We start from the raw sequence: 23,985 nt of genomic DNA on the forward strand, positions 1-23,985 counted from the left end.
ACACGTCTACCTCCCTCCTTCTCACAATTTCTTCTTGCTTGGATTCTCTTTTTTTTGTTTTGTTTTTTTCATGCTTGTTTCACTTTCAAATCTCTGTGCTGTTCCTTATATCTAGGTGTTACCAGATTTTACTATTATAAAATCTGGACCCATAGCCTTGCCTCCAGGCCTGGGACGCTCTGCCCCATTCCACCCAAGCCATGCCCTGTTTCGCCCCAGCCTCACCCCAGCCTTGCCCTCTCAACCTGCTCTTGTGCTCGTAGCCACGTCAGGAGGGAATCTGCGCATGCGCAAGTCTGACGCAATGACGTCACATGTATGTGCGCATGCATGTGATATCGCCACGTTGCATGCAAGCATTCGCAGATGCCCTCCCGACTCGGTCCTGAGGTGGAAGCTTTTCGAAACCGGGACAAAGTGCCAGGTTTTGAAAAGCCTTCTGGACGCCCGGACATGTCCTCTAAAAAGACGACATGTCTGGGTAAATCCGGACATCTGGTATCCTTACTTATATCCCTCCATAGAAGTTGGCGATGCTCCTTGCTTGAGCAACTCTTCAGTTCCAATTCTCAATTGCTGACAGGCCTGTGAAGCCCTGCCTCTTGCATAAGTTTCTATGATGACAGGAAGTCTGTCCCGGAGGAAGGAGCAGGGCATCATAGAGCCTGTCAGCACATTACTGCTGGAAGGACGCATGCCGGAGGATTACTTAAACAAGAAGCATCGTTTGCTGCTGCAGAGAATTTAAGGCACAACACCAAGTCCATATTAATGGTAGTAAAACTCCAGCCCCTATCAAAACTTGGCTCTGAAGGTATTTGCCTATGCTGTCTATGTCTAAATCTGGGCACGATTCCAAATGAGATCTCACCAGAGACTTCTACAGATGCATTATCACCTCTGTTTTCCTGCTGGCCTTTCCTCTCCATGTGTACCTCCTGAGTTCAATTCTTGAGCCTGGATTTTGCTTCTGGGGCCAGCTGAGGTTGAAAACGCTGAGGAAGCCATTCGCACAGCTGTTGAGGAAAGGGAATCCCATCTATTGCACACTGCCAGTACTAACACCTGGAGGTCGGACTGAGGGTTTAAGTACCAGGATGTGGAAGAAACAGCATTTTAAGGCCCCTAGCCAAGAACTATAGCTATTATAATATACTCTGTTCTGAAAAGCATCATTTATAATGGGCTACCAAGTTGAACATTAAGCTAAACCAAACTAGTCCCTCATGTCTGGGCTATACAGGAAAGGGAGACTATAAATGGGAGAAAGGGAAAAAATAAAATAATTTGAAGAAGTGGAAAAAAGAGAAGAATACGGGAGAAAGGAAGGTAAAATAAAATAAAGTACAAGACAGGAAAATAAAACCAAATAAATTGGGAGAAATTAAAAAAGAAAAGAAAAAATAACATAAAATGAGAGAAAGGTCTGGGTTCCAAAACTAGGACGTTTGGCATTATCCTTTTATAGAGGTTGGTTCCACTTCACACCAGAGAAGGGTTTCAGTCCTCGGGCAGGGGGAGGAGAGAGGGAAGTTCATCATGGAAGTTGCCCCCCGTTAGATGGCTAAGTCCCAGGAGACTGTTATGTAGTTTGCATGTGAATTTGAAAGGGTTTTCTGTACAACATCCTTTTGCAATTTCAGTGCATTGAATGCTCTTTCTTAAAAGGGAAAGAGCTCTTGAAATATTTAAACATTTCCTCCAGAAAGGTGATAAGGGAACAGAGTTTTTGGATTTAGCTCATGCTATTTTTTTTAAAGGTATAGTTCAAGACTAGTTTTTTTTCCCCCTGCCCCCAGAGAGTTTCCAATGTAAATTTGTACCTGAGGTAATAGAGGGTTAAGTAACTTCCCAAGAATACAAAAAGCAGCTGTGGGGATTGACCTCTGGCTTCTTTGGTTCTCGGCCCACTGTATTAACAATTAGTACTTTCTAATGTCTGAACTAGAACAACTAATAGTGTGCATCACAGGTGAAAACCTGCTCCCTGGAGTGCCCTTGAATTATTACAGTTACAAATAATAAAAGTACATGAGACTGACAAGTTTAATTCCTGTGAGAGGAAGCGGCTTTTCAGCAAAGTGCAACTTTCTGATTACAGATGTAGATGAGTGTCTGGAAAATCCGAACCTGTGTGAAAATGGAGAGTGTCTCAATAGTCTTGGAGAGTACCGCTGTGAATGTGAAATGGGATTCTTGCCTAGCCTTGATGGAAAAGCATGCCAAGGTATTTCATTAACCTTTTAAAACACAATATCCTAGGACTTTCTGTAGCCATTTCACCCTTGAACATTTTAAACTGATCTAATACACACTTAAGGCCAGGTTCTTTAAACAGCGCCTAAGCACGCCTATATTGTCAATCATTCGGTAGACACTGCTTATAGAATCTGGCCTAGTGGTGCCTAAGCAGACTTGGATGTCTCTAAGCACGATAGAGATAAGACACCGGCACATTAGGCTAGGTTTTATCTAGCCTAATGTACTGGTGCCTATCTTGCACGCCTAGTAACACCTAAGTTTATCATGCCCACTCTTCAGGTAGGCGTTGAAGAGTGTCTCGACTTAGGTGTCATGAGGCGTTGCTTGGATATCCACACAGAACTCTTAGGTTTTGGGTTTTTTAATTTCTTTTTTTTTTTTTTTTAATAAATCTTTATTCATTTTTAAAACTCACAATAAGTGTAACATAAAATACAATCATATTATACTTTAACATCACTTAATATATCATCAAGTTCGAACTCTCACCAAATTTTCCCCCTCCCATATACCCAACAATTAATCATAAGCAAAAGAAATCATAAAATATTCCCACCCCACCCTGGACGTGTATTAACAAAAGGGAAAAAATTAATATGTATTCTATGCAGTAATTTCAATCTTTACAGTATCTTGTTAATGGCTCCCAAATAAACTGAAATTTCTTAAAATTTTCCTCCTGCAGGGCAATTGTCCTTTCCATTTTGAATATGTGACACAAAGAGTTCCACCAAAAGCTATAATTCAGCTTATCCCAATTTTTCCAATTATTTGTAATCTGTTGTATGGCAACCCCTGTCATAATGAGTAGAAGCTTATTGTTATTAGAGGATATTTGGCTTTTAGCCCTCATTGACATGCCAAACAATACGGTGTCATAGGATAATGCCACCAGATTATCTAACAAATTATTTATTTGACCCCCATATTGATTTCCAGAAAGCACGTATCAAAGGACAATAGAATAACAAATGACAGTGCCAGCATCTATTAGATTTAGAGCTATCTAACTTCTGCAAACAAACCGATCTCTTCAGGTAGGCGTTGGAGAGTGTCTCGGCTTAGGGGTCATGAGGCGTTGCTTGGATATCCGCACAGAACTCTTAGGTTTTGTTTTTTTTAAAATTTATCAATGAACTTCAATGGTGCAATCAATTATTATATTTTTCTTTAGTGCTCAGAGATACTTTGTAGTGAGACCGTTGAGTGAGCAAAAAATGCCCACTTTAAATGGCTCCCTTCTCAATCATTGCACTTAACGTATATGAAGTATCTTCAAACGTAGGGTCCTGACACGTTTCGCATATCGCTGCCTCAGGGAACTCTGGTAACTGTCATAATTTCACTAGGCTTTTCACTTGTGGTCTCTGCTGTGAAAAGCCTAGTGAAATTATTACAGTTATCAGGGTTCTCTGAGGCAGCGATATATGAAACGCATCAGGACCCCACGTTTGAAGATACTTCATACAAGTTAAGTGCTTTAACTAAGACTAACAATCAGTAGCAAAAAGTACCATGACTGAGATGGGAGCCATTTAAAAACGGGCATTTTTTACTCACTCAACAGTCTCACTACAAAGTATCTCTGAGCACTAAAGAAAATGTGTTTATTACGTGTGTATAGACAATTCTTTTTTTTTTTTTTTTCACATCAAAGAACAGAAACTTTGATAAAGGAAATTAAATATACATCTTAAAGGAAATATTATTTTCAAATTGGATATTTTTGCAAAATGACTCTCCACACCAGTAAATATATACATTTCATATCCCATTATTGTTTGGGTATCCTGCAATCAATTATCATGCCATTCATATAATTTAGGTTTCACGTGGATTTAAGTTAGGCATCGCTAGGCGACTGCGATGAGGATGCTTAGCGGCAACTAATATAGGCATTGTTTATAGAATCTAGCCCTTGTTAAAATTTCTGATGAAATTTGCCTTTATTTTCACCTTACAGACATCGATGAATGCTCTCTTCCTAACATATGTGTCTTTGGAACTTGCAAGAATCTTCCTGGCTTTTTCAGATGTGATTGTGACGTGGGATATGAACTGGACAGAAGTGGTGGCAATTGTACAGGTAGGTTATCTGAGGAGGGACGGGGTGTCATGTGATGAGCACGTTCTAGCAAGACGTCCCGAGGTGAGGCTCCAGGAACTGCCCTGACTAAATTTCTTTTTTCTCCAGCCCTAGTCTATCTATCAGAACTTTCAGTTTATAAATAATCATCTGAAGGGTAGAGGGATCACCCCGCTACAGCGCTTTTCTTCTCTGGTGGAAGGTTATGCCGCATAGAAGATTGCAAGGTTCTTGCTCCAACTTGGGCCATCTCCATACCAAAATGACGTCAGAAAATGTGCTTGGAACCAGCAATGTGCCTGTTCCTTCCAGGGCTTCTTAACAAAATGATCGTATGAAGTGGTCTACGACGGGAAATACTCTAATTCTTGGAAAAGTCTTTCGGGAGTTCCTCAGGGTTCCCCCCCTGTCTCCCACCTTATTTAACATCAATGGCCAATCAGACCTTAGACTTAGTGGGGATGGGCGGACCCGCTATGCCTAAGGCCTGATTGGTCCAGGCTTCTAGAGCCTGGGCCAATCAGGCCTTAGGCTTCGGCGGGATGGGCCGGAAAGGGGCGGGCCCGCTTCATTTCGACAAGGCGTGCCTGCCGGCTCAAGACGTGCAAGACCCTTCTAAGAACAGGTTTGGTGGAGTGGAAGTTTGGGGGGAGTTAGCGCCGGGGGGGGTGCGTCTTCGGGCAGGAGGGATTGGGCACCCTCCTGCCAGCTATCGATATTGTCGGGGGGGGGGGATCGGTAATGTCGGTGGGGGTGGTCGGTAGTGTCGGGGGGGCGGTAGGTAGTGTCGGGGGGGGTGCGTCTTCGGGCAGAGGGTTTGGGCACCCTCCTGGGCAGAGGGTTTGGGCACCCTCCTGGTCAGGGGGCCGCGGCCCACTATACTTATAGCGGCAGAGAGATCCCTTGCCGCGATAAGTATAGCGGCCGCGTCTACTTACAATGTAGGCCAGCATTTTGCTGGCCTACATTTTAAGCTTCTCCTCTACTAGGGAGACGCGTAGGGCCGCCTAGGTTCAGCCTAAGGCCCGCCTAAGGCCCTTAGACGAGCTTAGGCATCTTGCGGGTCTCCCTAGGCTCCCGGAGGTGCCTTCAGGCTTGCCTGGGGAGCATTTTTTTAAAAAAAAACGTGCATCCAGATTGGCTGATTAGACAGCTGTAGGACGCCTAAAATCGGGATGCACTTTGGAGAATCAGGGCCTTAGTGCTCCAGGCCATGGTAGAAACCTCTACTGCGGCTTACTTAATCCCCCTGGTAAGATAGTCATATAAACATTAAATAATAATGGGGACCCCTGAGGGACACTACAGCCCTAGGACCATGCAGAGGAAATTTTACCCTAATTCCTCCCCCCTAAATCTAGCTGGCGAAATGTAACTAACTAGACTAAAACCTGCAATTAGACTGCTCAGATTTAGCAGTTTATTGCTAGCAGGCTAGGAATGCCTCTGGGGCTGCCTACTCTTAGAGTCATCAAGTTAGCCATGTCGACCCTTCTGAGTATTAGCCCCATGCTGGGTAGATTTCTGACCTGTTATCTTGTTCTCCACTTTCTTTCTCTTTAGATATCGATGAATGTACGGACCCAACACTCTGCATCAGCGGGATTTGTTCCAATCTCCCTGGCAGTTACAGCTGTGAGTGCCCACCGGACTTCGAACTGAATCCGACTAAAGTGGGATGTGTCGGTGAGATATTTTCTGTATCAGCTGTAAAACTGTCATATGCTATAGGTGTGGTGATTGGAAACGTTTTCCTTCTTTCGTGGTCAGCCGTGTTTCACAGCTTTTGATAGAAGGCACCAGTGTATTAGGCAATAAAAGGTGTTACAGTTGGCAAAGAAGACAATATTCCTTCTGTGAGGATTACGATAAGCCTGGATACTTAGCAATACTCTACATTACGAGTTCCATTTCCATTGTTAAATCAGGGCTTGGGATTCCAAAAAAGCCGAGTTCCTAAATTCCCCCCCCCCCTTTTCCAAAACCGCACAAGAGGTTTTTAGTGCCAGTCGGCACACTGAATCCTCTGCACACCTCCCATGCTCATGGGAACTATATCACTGTCAGAGCAATGCAGAGCGTTCAGCGTGCTGGCTGGCGCTAATAACCTCTTGCGTGGTTTTGTAAAGGGGAGGCTAGATAAAATTTGGCATATTGCTGGCATGGAGAAATTAATCTGGTTTCGTAAACACAAATTATGGAAATATCAGTTATTTTGGGCAACTCTTTTTCAAACTACTATAGTATCTTAATATCTCTCTAAAATCCTCACAACTATAATATATTCTCCTATATAAAAATAAAAAATTTTGAAATCAGACAATTTTGTTTTGCTCCACAGCATCCCGATGTGTGTACATGTACATAGAAGAACACACGTCGGGATGCTGTGAAGCAAAAGGGGGGACCCGTTCTTGAAAAAGCCTTTGGGCGAAACTGGTTGAACCTTAAGGTCCTTCCCAAGGTTCAAAAAAAAGAATGAAGAAATAGCTAAAGCTAAGTACAAAAGTTTTAAAGTTGTATAAGAAAACTTATTGACTTGCACAAAACATAGAGCACAAGCACTTAAAAAAAACTAAGGTCTGATGATGAATAAAAGCCAGAAAGAGAAACAAGCCTTCAAATAATTTGGCTGGTGGTTGGCTCGAACTGAAGACCATAGAGGTACTTAGAAATGTATTATCTGAAAAAAAGATTACTTAGAAATTAGGCACTTTGAAGTTTATTATATGCCGTTGTGGATTGATGGTGTATATTACATAGACAGCGTCATAAACAACATTGGGCTATTTCAATAAATCAGTTGAGTGCTTATTGATTACTGCATCCCTATGGCGATTTTTCTGCAGGAGCTCCACATTTAGTCAGCAGCTGTGACGTGCAACTTTCTACATCGGGGCCAAAGAAAACTATCGCTGCATCACTACACTTTCCCTACAGTAAAACTGAAGAGGGCCATAACCAAAAGATATGCGACTCTCAGGCCCTCCTCAGTTTTATTGTAGGGAAAATGTAATGGTTCCATGTTCATGTTCAGTAACCAAGAGGGAATGGCACCACGCACAATCATCATTGTGGTTGACGACCACTGTCACGCTTGATCATCACTGTCATAAGAACATAAGAAATGTCTTCACCGGATCAGACCATAGGTCCATCTTGTCCTGTGACCCGCACATGCAGAGACTAAGCTAGGTGTTCCCTGATGAAGACCTTGTTTACCCGTATCCCTCAATGTGATTTGCAAGAAGGTGTGCATCCAACTTGCCCTTGAATCCTAGAATGGTGGTCTCCATCACAACCTCTTCCGGGAGAGCATTCCAAGCATCCACCACTCGCTGTGTGAAACAGAACTTCCTGACATTTGTCCTGGGCCTGTTGCCCCTCAGTTTCAGTCCATGACCTCTTGTATGAGTCACATTTGACAGAGTGAATAACGATGTTTCTTGCTCTATGTTGTTGAATTCTTTAGGTACTTTAAAAGTCTCTATCATATCCCCTTGCAGTCTTCTCTTCTCGAGGGTGAACAATCTCAGTTTTCCGAGGCGTTCTTTGTAGCTCAAATTCCCCATACCTTTTACTAGCTTCGTGGCTCGCCTCTGCACCCTCTCCATCAGTGTTATATCCTTCTTTAGGTAGGGAGACCAGTGTTGGATACAGTATTCCAAGTGTGGTCTGACCATTGCTCTGTAAAGTGGCATTATGACGTCCGCCGATCTACTCGTGATTCCCTTCTTTATCATGCCCAACATCCTGTTTGCTTTCTTTGCCGCCGCTGCGCACTGAGCCATCGGCCTCAGGGTCCTGTCTATCAGTACCCCCAGGTCCTTTTCTTGTTCGTTCTTGCCCAATGTCACACCTAACATTTTACATTCATGTTCCTTGTTTTTCCTGCCCAGGTGCATCACTTTGCATTTATCTATATTAAACTTCATCTGCCACTTTTCCGCCCATTTCTCCAGCTGGTTCATTGTTTAATATGTTTTCTTACTTGTTTCTTTACTCAGATACACGTTCCGGCAGTTGCTTTTTGAATTTTACGAGACGGGGAGATGACGGAGACTACCAGTGCCATAACGCAATTGGGGTTGGTGTTTCAAAGGCATCTTGCTGCTGTTCCCTTGGAAGAGCATGGGGAACAGCCTGCGAAGTATGCCCTGCTCCGAACACATGTAAGTAAGGCACAATGCCCAAGACATAGAAGGGAAGCCACATAGTCACATATATTTTTGGACTGAAAGGTCTTGTGTTCTTTTTGTTTCAGCTGGGTTTGTTTGTTTTTTTAATTGGTTATCCTTGGCAAGCAAATACTTCTAATACATCCTGTTTTAAGTTCATGCTATATCTGATTCTGTTTTAATGAAAACTCCAAATTAAAAACAGACCAGGATGCAACATTGTCCTTTGTATTTGGGGGGAAAATGGGACATTTGAATACCTTGTACTTTGCAATGGGAGGAGGGGACTGAGCTCTTTGATCCATATTGTTTTCCATCCAAGGAGTGACATGTGAGGAACAATCAGGACTCTAAGGTCCGTTGATATTTGTGGCAGGAATAGGGCCAATGTGTTGGGAGGAACTACAGACTCCTTAAGTTAAATCTTACACACACACCCTTTTTATGAAGCTGTGTTAGCATGTTTTATCACCAGCCACAGCGGTAAAAGCTCCGACGCTCATAGAATTCCTATGTGCACCGAAACTTTTACCGATGCGGCCAACAATAAAAAGCGCTAACGCAGCTTCATAGAAGGGGGGGATTATTTTGTTGGCCCTGATGGTGCTTTACCTTTTAAACCCGACTTTAAAGGAGTGCATGCAAAATGGAGCAGAGAAAAAAGTCTTTCCGAGCTATTTCATGGGCATCCTCCAAAGCTAAATTGGCCTGGGATCGATTTGAAAGTGAATGTGTACTGGCTTCTTTTTCTGTGTGTGCACTAAGGCTTTGGAGGGCAACTCCAACATCTGGCCATATGTGCATGAACATTCCCTTATAAAATGACCTCCTTAGGAAGGCAGTTCTATAACTGGACACCCCCTTTTAGGCGTCCCAATGCTGTGCATGGTGTCCCTATTCCATGACATTTAGGCACCTGGATTCCATTATAGAATACTGGGGTGAACCTGCATTAGCATGCCTAAATGTAAGCGTGCCTGGCACAGTGGTTGGATCTACAGCCTCAGCACCCTGGGGTTGTGGGTTCAAATCCCGCGCTGCTCCTTGTGACCCTGGGCAAGTCACTTAATCCTCCATAGCCCCAGGTACGTTACATAGATTGTGAGCCCACCGGGACAGAGAGGGAAAATGCTTGAGTACCTGATTGTAAAAACCGCTTAGATAACCTTGATAGGCGGTATATAAAATCCTAATAAACTTGAAACTTGATAGGCGGTATATAAAATCCTAATAAAACTTGGAAACTTGAAAACTTTATGCCAGGTCAGCAGGAGGTGTAAACGGACACTCTTAAGTGCAGCATGCTGCACATCTAACAAACAGTATTCTGTGAGCTGCATGTGGAAATAGAAGCCCCGCCCATGCTCCATCTAGGTGTCCACCCCTTTGCAGTTATGTGCTGTAGCAGTTACGTTTGTCCTTGTAGAAAAGCACATACCGTATTTACATCTTTAAGTGCCCATTTTTTGTGCACTTACTTGCGCAGGGCATGTGTAACTGTAGGTGCTCAGTTATAGAATGACCTTTTCTTATAAGCATATACTGCCATAGAGAATGACAAGGGGACAAATTTTTCCCCATTCCCGCAGGAACTCAATTTCCCCATCCCGTCCCCTTGAGTTTTGTCACTGTCCCTGCCCCATTTCTGTAAGCTCTGCCTTAACCGCACAAGCCTCGGACACTTATGATTTTAAAGTGTTTGAGGCTTGTGCAGATGAGATCGGAACTTGCAGGAATGGGGCATGGACAGGAAAAGAACTTGCCTGGACGGGACGAGTATATGAGTTCCCACAGGGAAATCTTTGTCCCCATGTCATCCTATGTGCCTGAACATTCCGTTATGAAATTACCCCCTTAGTTCACACCTGCTATTCTGCATACATGCTGTCGTATTGATGACATCACTTCTATTCTATCTTATCATACTAAAATCATCCACTCTATTTCTGCATTTAGATCACAAGGGGGTCACTGTGTTAAGTTTGAATATCCATTGTTATTTTTTATGATGATGTTCTTTATAGTGAAAGATGGTTAAATTATAAAGATATCTAATTAATTAAAGCATATTATGCTAGGTCAACAACAGAGGCCTCAAATGTGTTATTAGTTACCATATTGATGAGTATGAGCCATTTAAAAAATGTTCTTCTTTTAAGCTGAACATAAAGCCCTGTGTCCTGGAGGAGAAGGCTTCCGACCAAATCCTATCACAGTCATTTTGGAAGGTACCTCTCAGTTTTATTATATTTACATTTGGCAGAACCTTGCAGATTTTGCCCTGGTAGACTCGGGATTCTTATCAGTCTGTTTTGCTTTAATAGATATTGATGAATGTCAAGAGTTACCAGGACTTTGTCAAGGAGGAAAATGCATTAACACCTTTGGCAGCTTCCAGTGTCAGTGTCCAACTGGTTACTATCTGAATGAAGACACCCGAGTCTGTGATGGTATGTGATGCTCAGATCTACTTACTATTGCAACTGTCTACTCATGGTGCATTAACTTACTTTCTAAAGACACAGAACAGGAGAAAATCCTTGATAAATCAGATCCGATGTTTATAGAGGTTTTGAAAATATTGTCCACATGTATAAGTGTTTGTATTCATACACATCAACATACCAAAAATCCAGAATTTCTATGTGGTTCACAATTAATACATACATAGTTTAAAAACAGTAACACATATTAATAATATAAAACAAAAGTCAACATATCATTACTCATTACCACCCCCAAAAAATTATGCAACCAAACCATTTAGCTTCTTGATCTATAATGTTGCAATGTCTCAAATCTCATCCTAACTAAAGGCCTTTTGGAATAGTAACTTTTTTAAACTCTTTTTACATTTCTTTAAATTCTGTTCTCATCTTTATTAGAGGAACAGCATATGCCATAATTTCAGGCTATTACTTTACATTAGTATTTATGTATCGCTAATATGGCCTAGATGAAGTTCAATGTGATTTACAGTTTAGAAGATCCTGACCATATCCAGGTATTACATTATTTCATTAGGGATCATGACACCTTGGTTTGTGTCCACGTAGGCGTATGATTATGCCATATGGTTTGGAAAGAAGATTGGCTATTTCTGGTGTTGTAGTCTTGACATTATGGGTTCTGGTATGGGTGTCTCTTTTCCGTTTTGTAGAGAGCTTGGTCATCTATCATGACAGGAGAGATGATTAGCTTTTCTTTTTTGGTTTCTGGTGGTCATAGCCTGTTGTTTGTGGGGTGGGCGATAAGGTATTTTCCAAATAGATAGATTTTTAGGTCTTTATGAAAGTTTTGGTAGAAGGGGGTGTTCCTTAATTATGCTGGTAAAGGATTCCACTATTTTTATGCCAGGTGTGGGAAGGTTGTAGAGTGAATAGTTTTGTATTTGATTCCTTTAGGATTTGGGAATCTTATTCTCATATGGCTGCTGATCGGGTTATATTTGTTTTTGGGTGGTATTTCAATTAAATTCAACATGTAGTCTGGTGCTTCACCATAGAAGACTACAAAGATCAGTGTACATAGTTTAAAAATACACCATTGCTTCAAAGGGGAGCCAGTGTAGTTTGAGATACAGGGGTGTCGTTTCATCATATTTGGTTGCTGAGAAAATAAGTTTGGCTGTTACATTTTGAATGTTTTTTAGTTTTTTTCTGTATATTTTCTTTGCATCCTACATAAAGGACATTGCAATAATCTAGTTGGGATAGTACTAGTGACTGAAAGTTTCTTTGGCGAAGGAATGCCAGACTCGTCTCAGTTTTCTTAATGTTGTGAATATTTTCATGGTTAATGTTTGCGTTTATGCGTCCCAGGATAGGTTCTTGTTGAGTATAATCCCTAGATTTCTCAGTTCTGATTCCAGTTGCAGTGGGGTGTCATGCAGTGTTATTTGAGTATCGAAATTGGTGAATCTGGGTAGGCTTAGCAATAAAAATGTAAGCTTTTTTACCTTTATTTAGTTTGAGTTTCATATTGTCAGACCAGTCATCAATTTGACGAGTGACTTCCTCTACTGATTTGTTAATCTTTGATGTGTAGTAGTTTATGGTGTTCAGGGACTTTGTGATTTGATTTGTTACCACACTTTCTAATTAAATCTACTGGTCTGTAATTTTTGACAACGTTCATCTCTCTATTCTGATCTTTTGGGATGGTTGTTAGAATGATTTATCCTAGGTACTATTATATACTGTATATGCTGATGACACCTTGATATTTCTAACTTTTAAAATGGATTATTGGCTTCAATCAATGATCAGAAACAATGTCAAAATATATAATTTTGTTTCTGCAAATTGACACTTAATGAAATAAGATAGCACTCTTTTGAGGTACGGTGGCAAAATAATGCTCAGAATTTAGAAAGTTGGTTGGTTGGGCTGAGAACTTTCCAGCACCCCTTTGTATGTGTGCAAATAACTATTTTCTGGCAACATGGTATTCTGTATGTGCAAATGCTTTGGTGTGTACTTTTCAGATGGATGTTCACGTGGATGAAGTTAGGGTAGAGCCTGGGTGGGGTCCGCATTTATGTATGTTGTTTATAAAGAAGATACAATTTATGTATTCTTTGACATCTACACCAGCTGTAAGTGCTTACACCTAAAAATGCATTTTTCACCTGTCACAAGTGTTCTATAAAGAAAAGTAAGCGCCTACTTTTCTATATAAACCAGGCTCCTAATAGATTGAATTTGATGCATTAAATTAGGCTCCCCCTTTATAGAAGTAATCCCAAATTCTGTGTATGGCAGTAGTGCACTTGGAGAACTCCCACTCAGTTTAGAGCAGTGGTCTCAAACTCCAACCCTTTGCAGGGCCACATTTTGGGTTTGTAGGTCCTTGGAGGGCCTCAGAAAAAAAGAGTTCATGTCTTATTAAAGAAATGACAATTTTGCATGAGGTAAAACTCTTTATAGTTCATAAATCTTTCCTTTTGGCTAAGTCTTAATAATAATAATATTGTGATTTATAGCTAAAGAGACATATGATCAAGAAACTGTTTTATTTCACTTTTGTAGTACCTGGCGGGCTGCATGTGGCCCTCAGGCCGCGAGTTTGAGACCACTGGTTTAGCGGGAACAGTGTTAAGAACTTTTCAGTGTGGTACGTGCAGAGGACATCCGAGGCATGCCCCCCACAGTTACACCACAGATTTTGCACTTAACATGTATTAATATTTGCTTTTAAAATGCAGAAGTGCAAAAACGTACAGAATTTTAGTTAAAACATCCCTTTCTGCTCTAACTGTGTCTTCTTTATTTTGTCTTAAACAGATGTCAATGAATGTGAATCACTCGGTATTTGTGGTCCTGGCACTTGTTACAATACAATTGGAAACTATACCTGCATCTGTCCTCCTGAGTACATGCAGGTCAACGGTGGGAACAATTGTATGGGTAAGTCCTGCCCTCAACATTTCTGACCATTCCCTCCTGTGGCACACGAAGGCTACTCAGTTTAATCCCCAGAGAAGGGTCAACAGGCAAGGTAATCCCTTCTCTGGTACTAAATATTGAGGGACACCCAAAATATAAACCTGGGATAAGAAGTAATCACGTGGGTGATACGTGCAATAGATACAAATATGAAAGCACCCACTCTATGCTTGAATCTAAACCAGGGGTGTCCAACCTTTTGGCTTCCCTGGGCCGCATTGACCGAAAAAAATGTTTCTGGGGCTGCACAAATGCACATACGCTGCAGCAAGACAGAGGAGCGAGCTGGCAAGACGGTAAACACCTGGGGGCAGCAGAGGAAAACACAGCATCACCCTCGACCGCGGCCACATAAAATACTTCACAGGGCTGCATGCGGCCCTTGGGCCGCAGGTTGGACACCCCTGATCTAAACAGTTAGAGCTCAATCTAGTTAGCAGTGCTCAGAACCACACCAACGGTAGAAGATCACAACGGGGTGAGACCCCCGAAGGCAGTGTCTTCAATGTTCAATCATTGCACTTCAAACTTTTTATACTGGTGAACACTCCAATTACTAAAAATATTGAATGATACAAAAAAACTACTTAAAGGTCTGATTGTTCCAGGTTCTGACGCGTTTCGCCAGACCAGGCTTCCTCAGAGAACCCACACGTAATAACTTCAAAATTTATGTGATCTAATGTTCTTTCCTAGTTGCTTAGTCTTAGACCTTTAAGATAGTTTTTTTGTATCATTCGATATTTTTAGTAATTGGAGTGTTCACCAGTATAAAAAGTTTGAAGTGCAATGATTGAACATTGAAGACACTGCCTTCGGGGGTCTCACCCCGTTGTGATCTTCTACCGTTGGTGTGGTTCTGAGCACTGCTAACTAGATTCAAGCATAGAGTGGGTGCTTTCATATTTGTAACTAAATATTGAGGGTCTAGGCTAGTGTGTGTCAAACATTTTTAGCTCTGGCACACTAAACGGCACATTAAAATTGAAATTATAAAATTGCAAAACCAACAAAAAATTAAATTTGAGAGTTATTCATTTAAAGTTCTTTAAACTCTGTATGGGTAATTGTAACAATGGCAAAACTAAAGTAGAATAAGGTAGAGTAAAATTGCTAATAAATGCGATGGATGTGCTTGTTTTTGAGTGCAAATTAACATAGCATAACGTCGTACTTATAAACTGCATAACCTTAAGTTCAATGCGGTGAACAAAAGAATAAAAATAACATAACCTAAGGATGATTTAAATTAGTTCGCTAAATATTTTGAAAAAAGATGAGTTTTCAATTGATCTAAAGTGCTTGTAAGAGCAAGCACTACGCAACAGTGGCCTAAATTCCCTGTCATAGAAAGCAGCCTGAAATGCTAGTATATGTTCCAAGGATTTCTTGCTCTTACAACCTTGAGCAGACGGAAAATTAAACAATGCATGCGAATTCCTCCTATGTTTATGGAATGCTATGAGAAATCTATCGGTCATGTAGTTTGGAGCAATCCCATACGCAACTTTATAACAAAGACAACCCAGCTTAAACAAAACACGCGTCTCCACTGGCTCGATTGTCAACAAGCAAACACGCATTTTATTATCCGCCATCTGCAGTCATTCTCTTTTATTCAATTTTAATTTCTGTCAGAGCTGAAAATCCAAGTTCACAAAGATAAGAAAATCCAAATGGTAACAAAGCCTTGATTGCTTTGCTGCTCAAGTTACGACAACTACTGCATTAAAAATAAAACTAAGATTACTTGCCTTTAGTTTTCAAGGACCAATCACATCAAAGAATGATGCTGATCCGGGCAGATGTATCGTTAACACACACAGGCGCTCATAAAATTGACAGGTTCTTGTGTACGCGATCTATTCTAGTGTATACTTATGAAGGAAATTTTTACAATAAAGTAAAATTCTGGAATCTTTTGTGGCACACCTGGAATCTCTTCAGGGCACACCACTGTGCTGTGGCACACAGTTTGAGAGACACTGCTCTAGGCAATACAGTGTTTTAAGAATTCTCATTATGATATGCATCATAGGGATTATGTTATCATTTCAAGATGACATGAACATACCAGCTACAACACAGCAACTGAATTGTACTGTATATGTTGTTTTAGCATGCGTTAGAACATTTTAGTACACACTAAAATGGTTTTCTTGTCCAAGAAAGCATATCAGTCCTTTACTAAATACACACTAAAATCTAAGAGGCCCTTTAACTTAGATGCATTAGGTTTAATGCAGGAATAGCTGCACGGTTCTGTGTTAGTTTTGCTATCTGTACATGCTATCCACGTTGCATTTATTTATTTTGTATTTTTTAGATGGGTGTGTCGGGGGCAGAAAATGGGTATGGATGACCTATGCAGTGACATTATCGTTGCGCTAACTGGATAGTGTGTCTATAACATGGGAGTGCTCCTTTGATCATTTTTTTTTTTAATGAACATAAGAACATAAGCATTGCCTCTGCCGGGTCAGACCAGAGGTCCATCGTGCCCGGCAGTCCGCTCCCGCAGCGGCCCTCCAGGTCCATGACCTGAAAGTGTTCCCTACCTAACCTAAAATGTCCATACCCTATTCGCTCAATGTCCTGTAAGGTAAACCTCTATCTGTACCCTGTTATCCCCTTCGCTTCCAGGAAGTCATCCAGTCCCTTTTTGAACCCCAGACTATGCGCTAATGCTAACATTAGCACATGACCAGAAAAAGATTTAATAGAAAAAGGCCAAATTTACAGCTGAGCTAGAAAGGGGCTTAGCATGAGGGAGAGTCCTCTGATGGGATGCACAAAGTCTGTTTTATTTCTTAACTTAGTAAAAGTAAACAAAATAAATGAAAAAAAATTAAGGCAAGCTTTCATTTCATTCCATTTTGAAAATAAAATGAAATTTTAAAATATTTATTTATAAAAAAATGTATATACCACATACAACTATGCGGTTTCCATATCACATACATAGAATCTTTTTTCCCTCCGATTATCACATATAACATTGACACGTCAAGACAACATCATTAATCATCCCTGTTATAATAGAGATAGAGCACAAATTTAATCAATTCAGAAGTACAAACAAGCTTTAAATCATACATTGATGTCAGAGAAATTCTAGAAGGCAATTATCAACTGAAATACATCTTAGCATTGGCAAATAATTGAATTTTCCGCATTTTCTTAAAATTCATCCTTCCCATACAAAACCTCAGGATACCAGGCAAGGCATTCCATTGATCTATGCCAGCCACAGATATCATAGATGCTCCAATCTTAGCATGCATAGTTGACATTCTACCCTCCAAACTTAATTTCATCCCATTTACATTTATTTAATTTGCTTTTTGTTTCATGATTCTCAAGTCCCCCTTTTTACTAAGCCGCTGTAGAGGTTTCTACCACGGACCAGAGTGCTATATGTTCCAACGCTGCTCCAATGTTCATAGGTATTCTCTGAGCGTCGGAGCATTTAGCGCTCTGGGCCACAGTAAAACCTCTATCGTGGCTTTTTAAAAGGGGGGGGGGTAAAGGACTTAGGTACCTATAATGTAGGCTTTTAAAACCCTGGCCTACCTTACAGGCACCTAAGTTTAAGTTAGGCGCCGATAAGCATGATTATATAATGGGTGCCTAAGAGTAATTGACATGCGATGAGCGCCATATTTATAGGTGGCTATCTTTTTAGGCGCCCATTATAGAATCTGGTTCTAAGCGATCACGCAGTAATTTTATTTTAATGACTGGACACTAATGACAATATCAATGTATGATTATTAATTCAAGAAATGGAAAAGCAGCCATTTTACTGCTGTGGTGAAAATGTCCTTAGCACACGGGAAAAATCCGCATAAGGACACCTGAGGCCACTTTTTACCACGGCTTAGTAAAAGGACTCCTTAATAACAATTGAAGCAAAAATAAAGAAAAGAAAAAAATGTTCAGCCCCAGCTATTTTTTTTTTTATAATTATTTTTATTGAATTTTTACAATGAATAACCCATTAGACAACAAATTCACAATACAGCAAGCAAAATCAGCTATTTATTAAAAATCTTTACATCATAACTTTTGTGAATCCACAAAACCCTCCCCCCCTCCCCGCAATAGAATACCAAATGCCCAAATCTATACAAAGGCTCTCAGGTATCGCATAACTAAGGAAAAAAGGAGAGGGGAGACCCCAGTTCTAGGTATTTTCCCAATGTAAATTACCAGGGCCAATGACATTCAAATTCCAGATCGCCAGAACAAATAAGAATCCCATACTTTATGATACAGGGGCAAGGTGTGCCGACAGATAGCCGTTAACTTAGACATAAGATGTAAATAATCCAGGCGAGCACATACTCGTCGAATGTCTGGCAACCCTTATGCTTCCAACTAGCAGCAATCTCCAAACGAGCTGCTGAAAATAGCTGTAAAGCAAATCTATGCTCCGGTTTCCTAAAACCTGGAATCGGAACTTTAAGCAAATAACAAGATATCAATATTGGGCAAGATTTGCGCAGTGTAGTTACCAACACGACACTGACTGGTCAAATAACGTTTAACTAGCTAACCGAAATATTCAGCATGAGATAACCAGTTTTCTCTTCTGAATATTTGCAGTTAGCAGCTGAAAGTTAATCCGCTCTATCACGCGCTGACTGGTTAAATTTAGCGGGCAAGCTGGACCACCTAAATAGCAGTCCTGTCTTTGCCCGTTATAACTTAACCAGTCAGTGCTGGATTTCGACTTAACTGATGAAGTTACAGCAAGTCAAAAATACATGGATGTTCAAATGCTGGTCGTTGAAAACAGGCCAGCAGTGAATGTCTGGGCCTACTTCCGACCGTCAGACTTAGGCAGGGCTGCTGCCCACGCTCTGAATATCTGGCTTTCACTGTATATCCCTAAAAAAAACTATATATAGTTGAAGAAACAAAACTCAAAATGAAACAAAACCAAACATTTTTTCTATATAGACTCTCAACTGGATCATTTCAGTTGTACTGGTCTTTATCAAGCCTTGAACCACATATCTTAATAGCTGGAAATTATAATAGTCTTAATAACCGCCTTCCTTTCCTAGGGCTGTGACACTGCCTTGTGCGTCTATCCTAATTAATGAAACTCGTTCTCCTTTTTTCGATATTTCGTCAAGACTGTCCTTTGTCTCCATTACTTTTTCTTTTATATTTAGAACCTTTATTACAAACTCTACAAAGTGATATTCATAGTACAGGCCTTTCCATTGCGGGGTAAGATTTGAAGGTATTGGCATTTGCGGATGATCTTATGCTTATATTAACCAATCCTGAAAGGTCTATAGTACATTTACTTGATTCATTTGCAGAATTTGGTTTTCACTCTGGCTTTCAATTAAATTATCAGAAATCAATGGCTCTTCCATTCCATTCATCTTTACCTTCTAAATGAATGGCACTTTTCCATTGACCTGGGCATCTGAAAAAATAATATATCTTGGTATATCGATTCCACAAGATCTTAATCAACTTCATGATATTAACTTTGTGTCCCAGTAACAAAGCAAGTCCTTGGGTGAAAATGTATGTGTATATGTTTAAGACGGAATCTATGCCTATATTCACCATTTACCTGCCTTTGTCACTATAGATATGAGAAGAAGTTTGTGTTACAGAAAGTACTACACAGAGAATCAGACTTGTGATGGAGAACTGCCTTTCAACATGACTAAGAAAATGTGTTGCTGTTCATACAACATTGGCCAAGCCTGGAATAAGCCTTGTGAACAATGCCCTGTACCAAGCACCGGTATGTGTTTTAAAAGCATAGACTTCATTGTCGGTTATCCTTAGCTTGATCCTACTGCTCAGCTACAAATTTCTGTTGAAGGGAGCTTTCGTTATTACTACAGTTCTTATGAAAGGCCCTTCTGCTCTATTTATTATTATTATTATTTTTTTATTTTTATTTTTTTAAATAATAATTTAACAAGGAGTTTCCTGGAGCCTTCTTCAACACATCACTGCTTGCTTTGAAGTTGCAGGCCTCTAGGGTTGTTCATTCTGTTTAACCAAACATAGGGTTACCATAGGGCTCCAGAAAAGAGAGGATGGATTGAGAAATTTGGGTTTTACTTAGATTGAAAGCAATAGAAATAAAACCTGGATGTCTCAATCCGTCTTCCATTTTTCTGGAACCGTATGGTAACCCTAAACAGGGTCAGAGATGGGACATGGGGCTGACTCTACATTCCTCTTTTACTGCTAGTCCTGTCAACTATGTTCTTTTAACTGGTTACTTCTTAAACTATCTCATCTCAATGAATAAATCCTGCTATTCAAGCTGCCCTTCTTAATTGGCAACATAAATTTTATTTATTCAATGTTCTATACTATTCTCCCAGGGGAGTTCAGAACAATTTAAATGAATTTTTTTTAGGTACTTGAGCATTTTTCCCTGTCTGTCTGGGCTCACTATCTATCTAATATACCTGGGGCAATGGGAGGATTAAGTGACTTGCCCAGGGTTACGGTAGAAACCTCTACCGTGGCTTAGTAAAAGAGGGGGTAATGATATATAAGCAACACTGCAGAATAAATAAATGAATTTCACAAACTAAAGAAAGCAGAAACAAAATATGACAGTCAGTATATGCCATATGTTCCTGAACAGAGATAACCTTTTATTTTATTTATCTTTAGATGCATTTTCAACTCTTTGTGGATATTCAAGGCCTGGGTTTGTCATTGACATTTACACAGGGCTTCCAATTGGTGAGTGATATCATCTCTATTGTAAATTTTGCATTGCTCCTGCCTTTGACGCCCTTGTGTTTTCAATTTTAATTTTTTTTTTTTTTTGGCCAAGAATTTAACATTACTGTGTTCCTGTCTTTGGCAAGAGTCAATTGTACATCAGGCTTGTGCTTAAGGTTTGGAAAAACTGAATAAAATATTGTAATCAAGGGAACAGAATAATTTTTCTCACAGACATTATCATTAGGACTTAGATCAACTGCTTTCGCCCACTACTTATGAGGAATTCAGAAAATGTCTAAAAACTCACCTGTTCCTAAAGTATCTCGACAACTGACCCACTCATCTTCTTTCTCCTCCATAGTGATTCCTCTGTCCTATTATCACTTTCTCCTCAACAACGCATTTCCGGTCCTATTAACTCTCCTTCTTCTCCCCTCTTAAGTTCAATCAATTTGTACCTCGCTTAATCTTTGTAAACCGCATAGAACTTAAAGGTATTGCGGTATATAAACTGTTGTTATTATTATTATTATTAAGATGAACTATAATACAGGGCATATAGGCACCATGTAATGAGAATTTTAAATTGTCTAACCAAAGCACGAGTTTCAGTTTAATTTGGCATTTCACAGCAATCCCTCTGTGTATGGAGTTAAATTTTCTGCTCAGTTAGGCCAATCTCTAGTTCAGAAAACATATAGGGGGAAATTCTAGAAAGAGCGCCTAAATTTAGGCGCCAGTTGGGCTAAGGTAAGTAACAGATGCCGTTTAAAATGGCAAAAAACATTAAAGCGCCTATAATATGCGCCGGAACCATGCCTACATAGATGCTTTAGGCTGCTAGGGGCGTGGCTAATGGAAGAAGTGGCGTTAATCGGCCTATAGTGCCTACATAGGCGCGATTAACGACAAAGATAGGCACTGGAAATGTAGGCCTGGAAACCCCTGACCTACATTTCCAGCACCTATCTTTTGCGATTCTCTACAGGGCACCGTTGCATGACTGACATGCGATTGGCGACCACTTTTTAGGCATTGGCGCATTTACTGCACCAATTGCGCTAAAAACCAATTGCGCAGTTTGATAAAAGGTGAACTTTTAACTTAACGCAGTTTGATAAGGTGAACTTCATAAAGACAGCACTGCATTTTTTGCACTCTTATTTATGTAATTTATGTTATTTATGTAACCCCATAAATGCCAACTCCTCTTCCAGACCACCTGCAAATTAGCCAGTTTCAACTTAGCTGCTAACCACAGATATTCAGCAGCAGTAACTGGAAAAGTGCCATTGAATATCTATAGTTAGCCCCAGGCAAGTGATTTAAATGGCCAGGAGCTTCTCACTCCTCTACTGACTATTCTGTGCCCCTGGAATCAGTTACAGTGATTTCTGTTGCACATATCCTTATGCTACTTTATGAGTTTGCATGAATTCAGAAAATACTGTTCTATACATTCAGTTTTTTAAAATTAATATGCACGTTACTTATATTTCAGTGTTCCCATTCAAGTTTTTTAATGTTTCTAATATGTTATTTAAATAGTATCAAAGACACTCAAGTTGAAAAGATTTTTATATTCAAATTATTTTTATTAAATACAAATGTACAATAAATTGAATAACTACAATCATGTATAACATATAAGTATAAATACAAAATTAAACAATTCATAAATTAATGGAATAAACTTTGTTTCAAATATAATTATAATAAAGAAAGATTATTCGACTATTACCTTCTCCCACCCCCCCCCCCACCCATTCCCCTTCTCAAGACTGCATATAAAATAAATAAATAAATAAATTTATGATCTACTCATTAAAACACGACTTCGTGTAGTAGGTGTCAGTGTATTTAAAAAAGGTTGCCAAATCATAAGAAATAGTCTTTCCTGCTTCTTCTCCCAATCAGAAATAGACATAGCTTCCATACATATAAAATGCAACATACGAGCTCTCCATTGACCATAAGTTGGACCCACAGATTTTATCCATAAATAAAGAATAGTTTTTAAACCTATAAGAATAACTCTTTTCAAAAAACCTTTATAACCTTTAGGTATTGAATATTGAATATCAAAAATCCAAAATAGATTATAATTATTACAATACCATGGCACTTGCCACATATTTCTGACTTCAGAAAAAACCTCTGCCCAAAAACTTCGAACCAAAGGACACTCCCTAAACATATGGGATAATGTTGCTTTTGGGTGATTACATTTCAAACAAGAGCCCATAGATATAATAGTTTTTTAATAGGCTCTCCAAGGTGCTATATATAATTGACAAACAAATTTGTAACCCATTTCAAAAAATGAAATGTCAGGTAATAAACCATATAATAACTGCAAAAAAATGCTTAATATGAGCACCTTGTAAATTTATTTGTAACACAATACTCCAATCAGAGGCCACTTTATCATAATCCTTGGACTGAGAAAATTCCAACATGGAATGTCTAAAATATTTTAGCCTCTAACCAAAATACTTCCGATAGAGTTTCAAATATTTTAGAACATAAAAATTTAGAATTTAGTGAAGATACATAAAATTGTAATTGAAGATATGAAAAGTATCTAAATGAGACTACCCATATTCAGCACGTAGCTGAGAACAAGTTGGCAGAGTACCATAATCTTTAAGAATCTGATACAAGTAAGTAAGAGTCCCTCTCTTTTCTGCTCTAAAACCAGCTGATGACATACCAGGTTGAAATGATCCATTGCCCCTTATAGGTAGCAAGGGGGTGATTTGAAAATTAATTGATAATTTATTACCAATTTAATGCCAAGTAACTCTTAAAGGGGCCAGCAAAAAATAATAAGAGTTCTTCAAGACAGCAGAGTCTAATCTAGAAGAATGCAAAAGATAACTAAAATGAAAAAGCTTCCAAAAACAAAGTTCCACTGGAGTCCAAGAAAAATAAGATGTAGTAAGAAACCAATCATGTATATGCCTTAAATGGCAAGACTCTACAAATTGGCGTAATAATAATAAACCAAGGCCACTCTTATTTATTGATAGAGCTACCGTATTCAAAGGGAGACGAGACCGACCTCCTTGCCAAAGAAATCCATTAATAAATTTATTCAATTGTATCTCAATTCTTTGATAAAAAATAAGAGGGAGCATCATATTACATAGTGCAATACGCCCCATTAATTAAATTGGAAAATGACGCCATAACAAAAAATGTGATTTAGTCTTATCCATTAATGATTGTATATTTACCTCATGAAGCTGAGTAAGATCACAGTAAGATCTTGTGGGATCACTAT

General features: G+C 39.6%; 1 protein-coding gene across 4 annotated transcripts in view; it reads left to right on the forward strand.

The window, feature by feature from the left end:
* FBN1 (fibrillin 1) overlaps nt 1–23,985 on the forward strand; it is a 342,377-nt gene that overhangs the window by 236,790 nt on the left and 81,602 nt on the right. For all 4 annotated transcript variants that reach the window (XM_033919694.1, XM_033919696.1, XM_033919695.1 and 1 more), the window contains 9 exons: nt 2,102–2,227; nt 4,226–4,348; nt 5,912–6,034; nt 8,356–8,520; nt 10,686–10,754; nt 10,851–10,976; nt 13,812–13,934; nt 19,591–19,749; nt 20,643–20,714. In XM_033919694.1, the coding sequence (XP_033775585.1) occupies nt 2,102–2,227; nt 4,226–4,348; nt 5,912–6,034; nt 8,356–8,520; nt 10,686–10,754; nt 10,851–10,976; nt 13,812–13,934; nt 19,591–19,749; nt 20,643–20,714 (1,086 nt within the window). The remainder of the gene's footprint in view (nt 1–2,101; nt 2,228–4,225; nt 4,349–5,911; nt 6,035–8,355; nt 8,521–10,685; nt 10,755–10,850; nt 10,977–13,811; nt 13,935–19,590; nt 19,750–20,642; nt 20,715–23,985) is intronic.

The sequence above is a fragment of the Geotrypetes seraphini genome, chromosome 14, assembly GCF_902459505.1.
Source record: "Geotrypetes seraphini chromosome 14, aGeoSer1.1, whole genome shotgun sequence".
Taxonomy (NCBI): domain Eukaryota; kingdom Metazoa; phylum Chordata; class Amphibia; order Gymnophiona; family Dermophiidae; genus Geotrypetes; species Geotrypetes seraphini.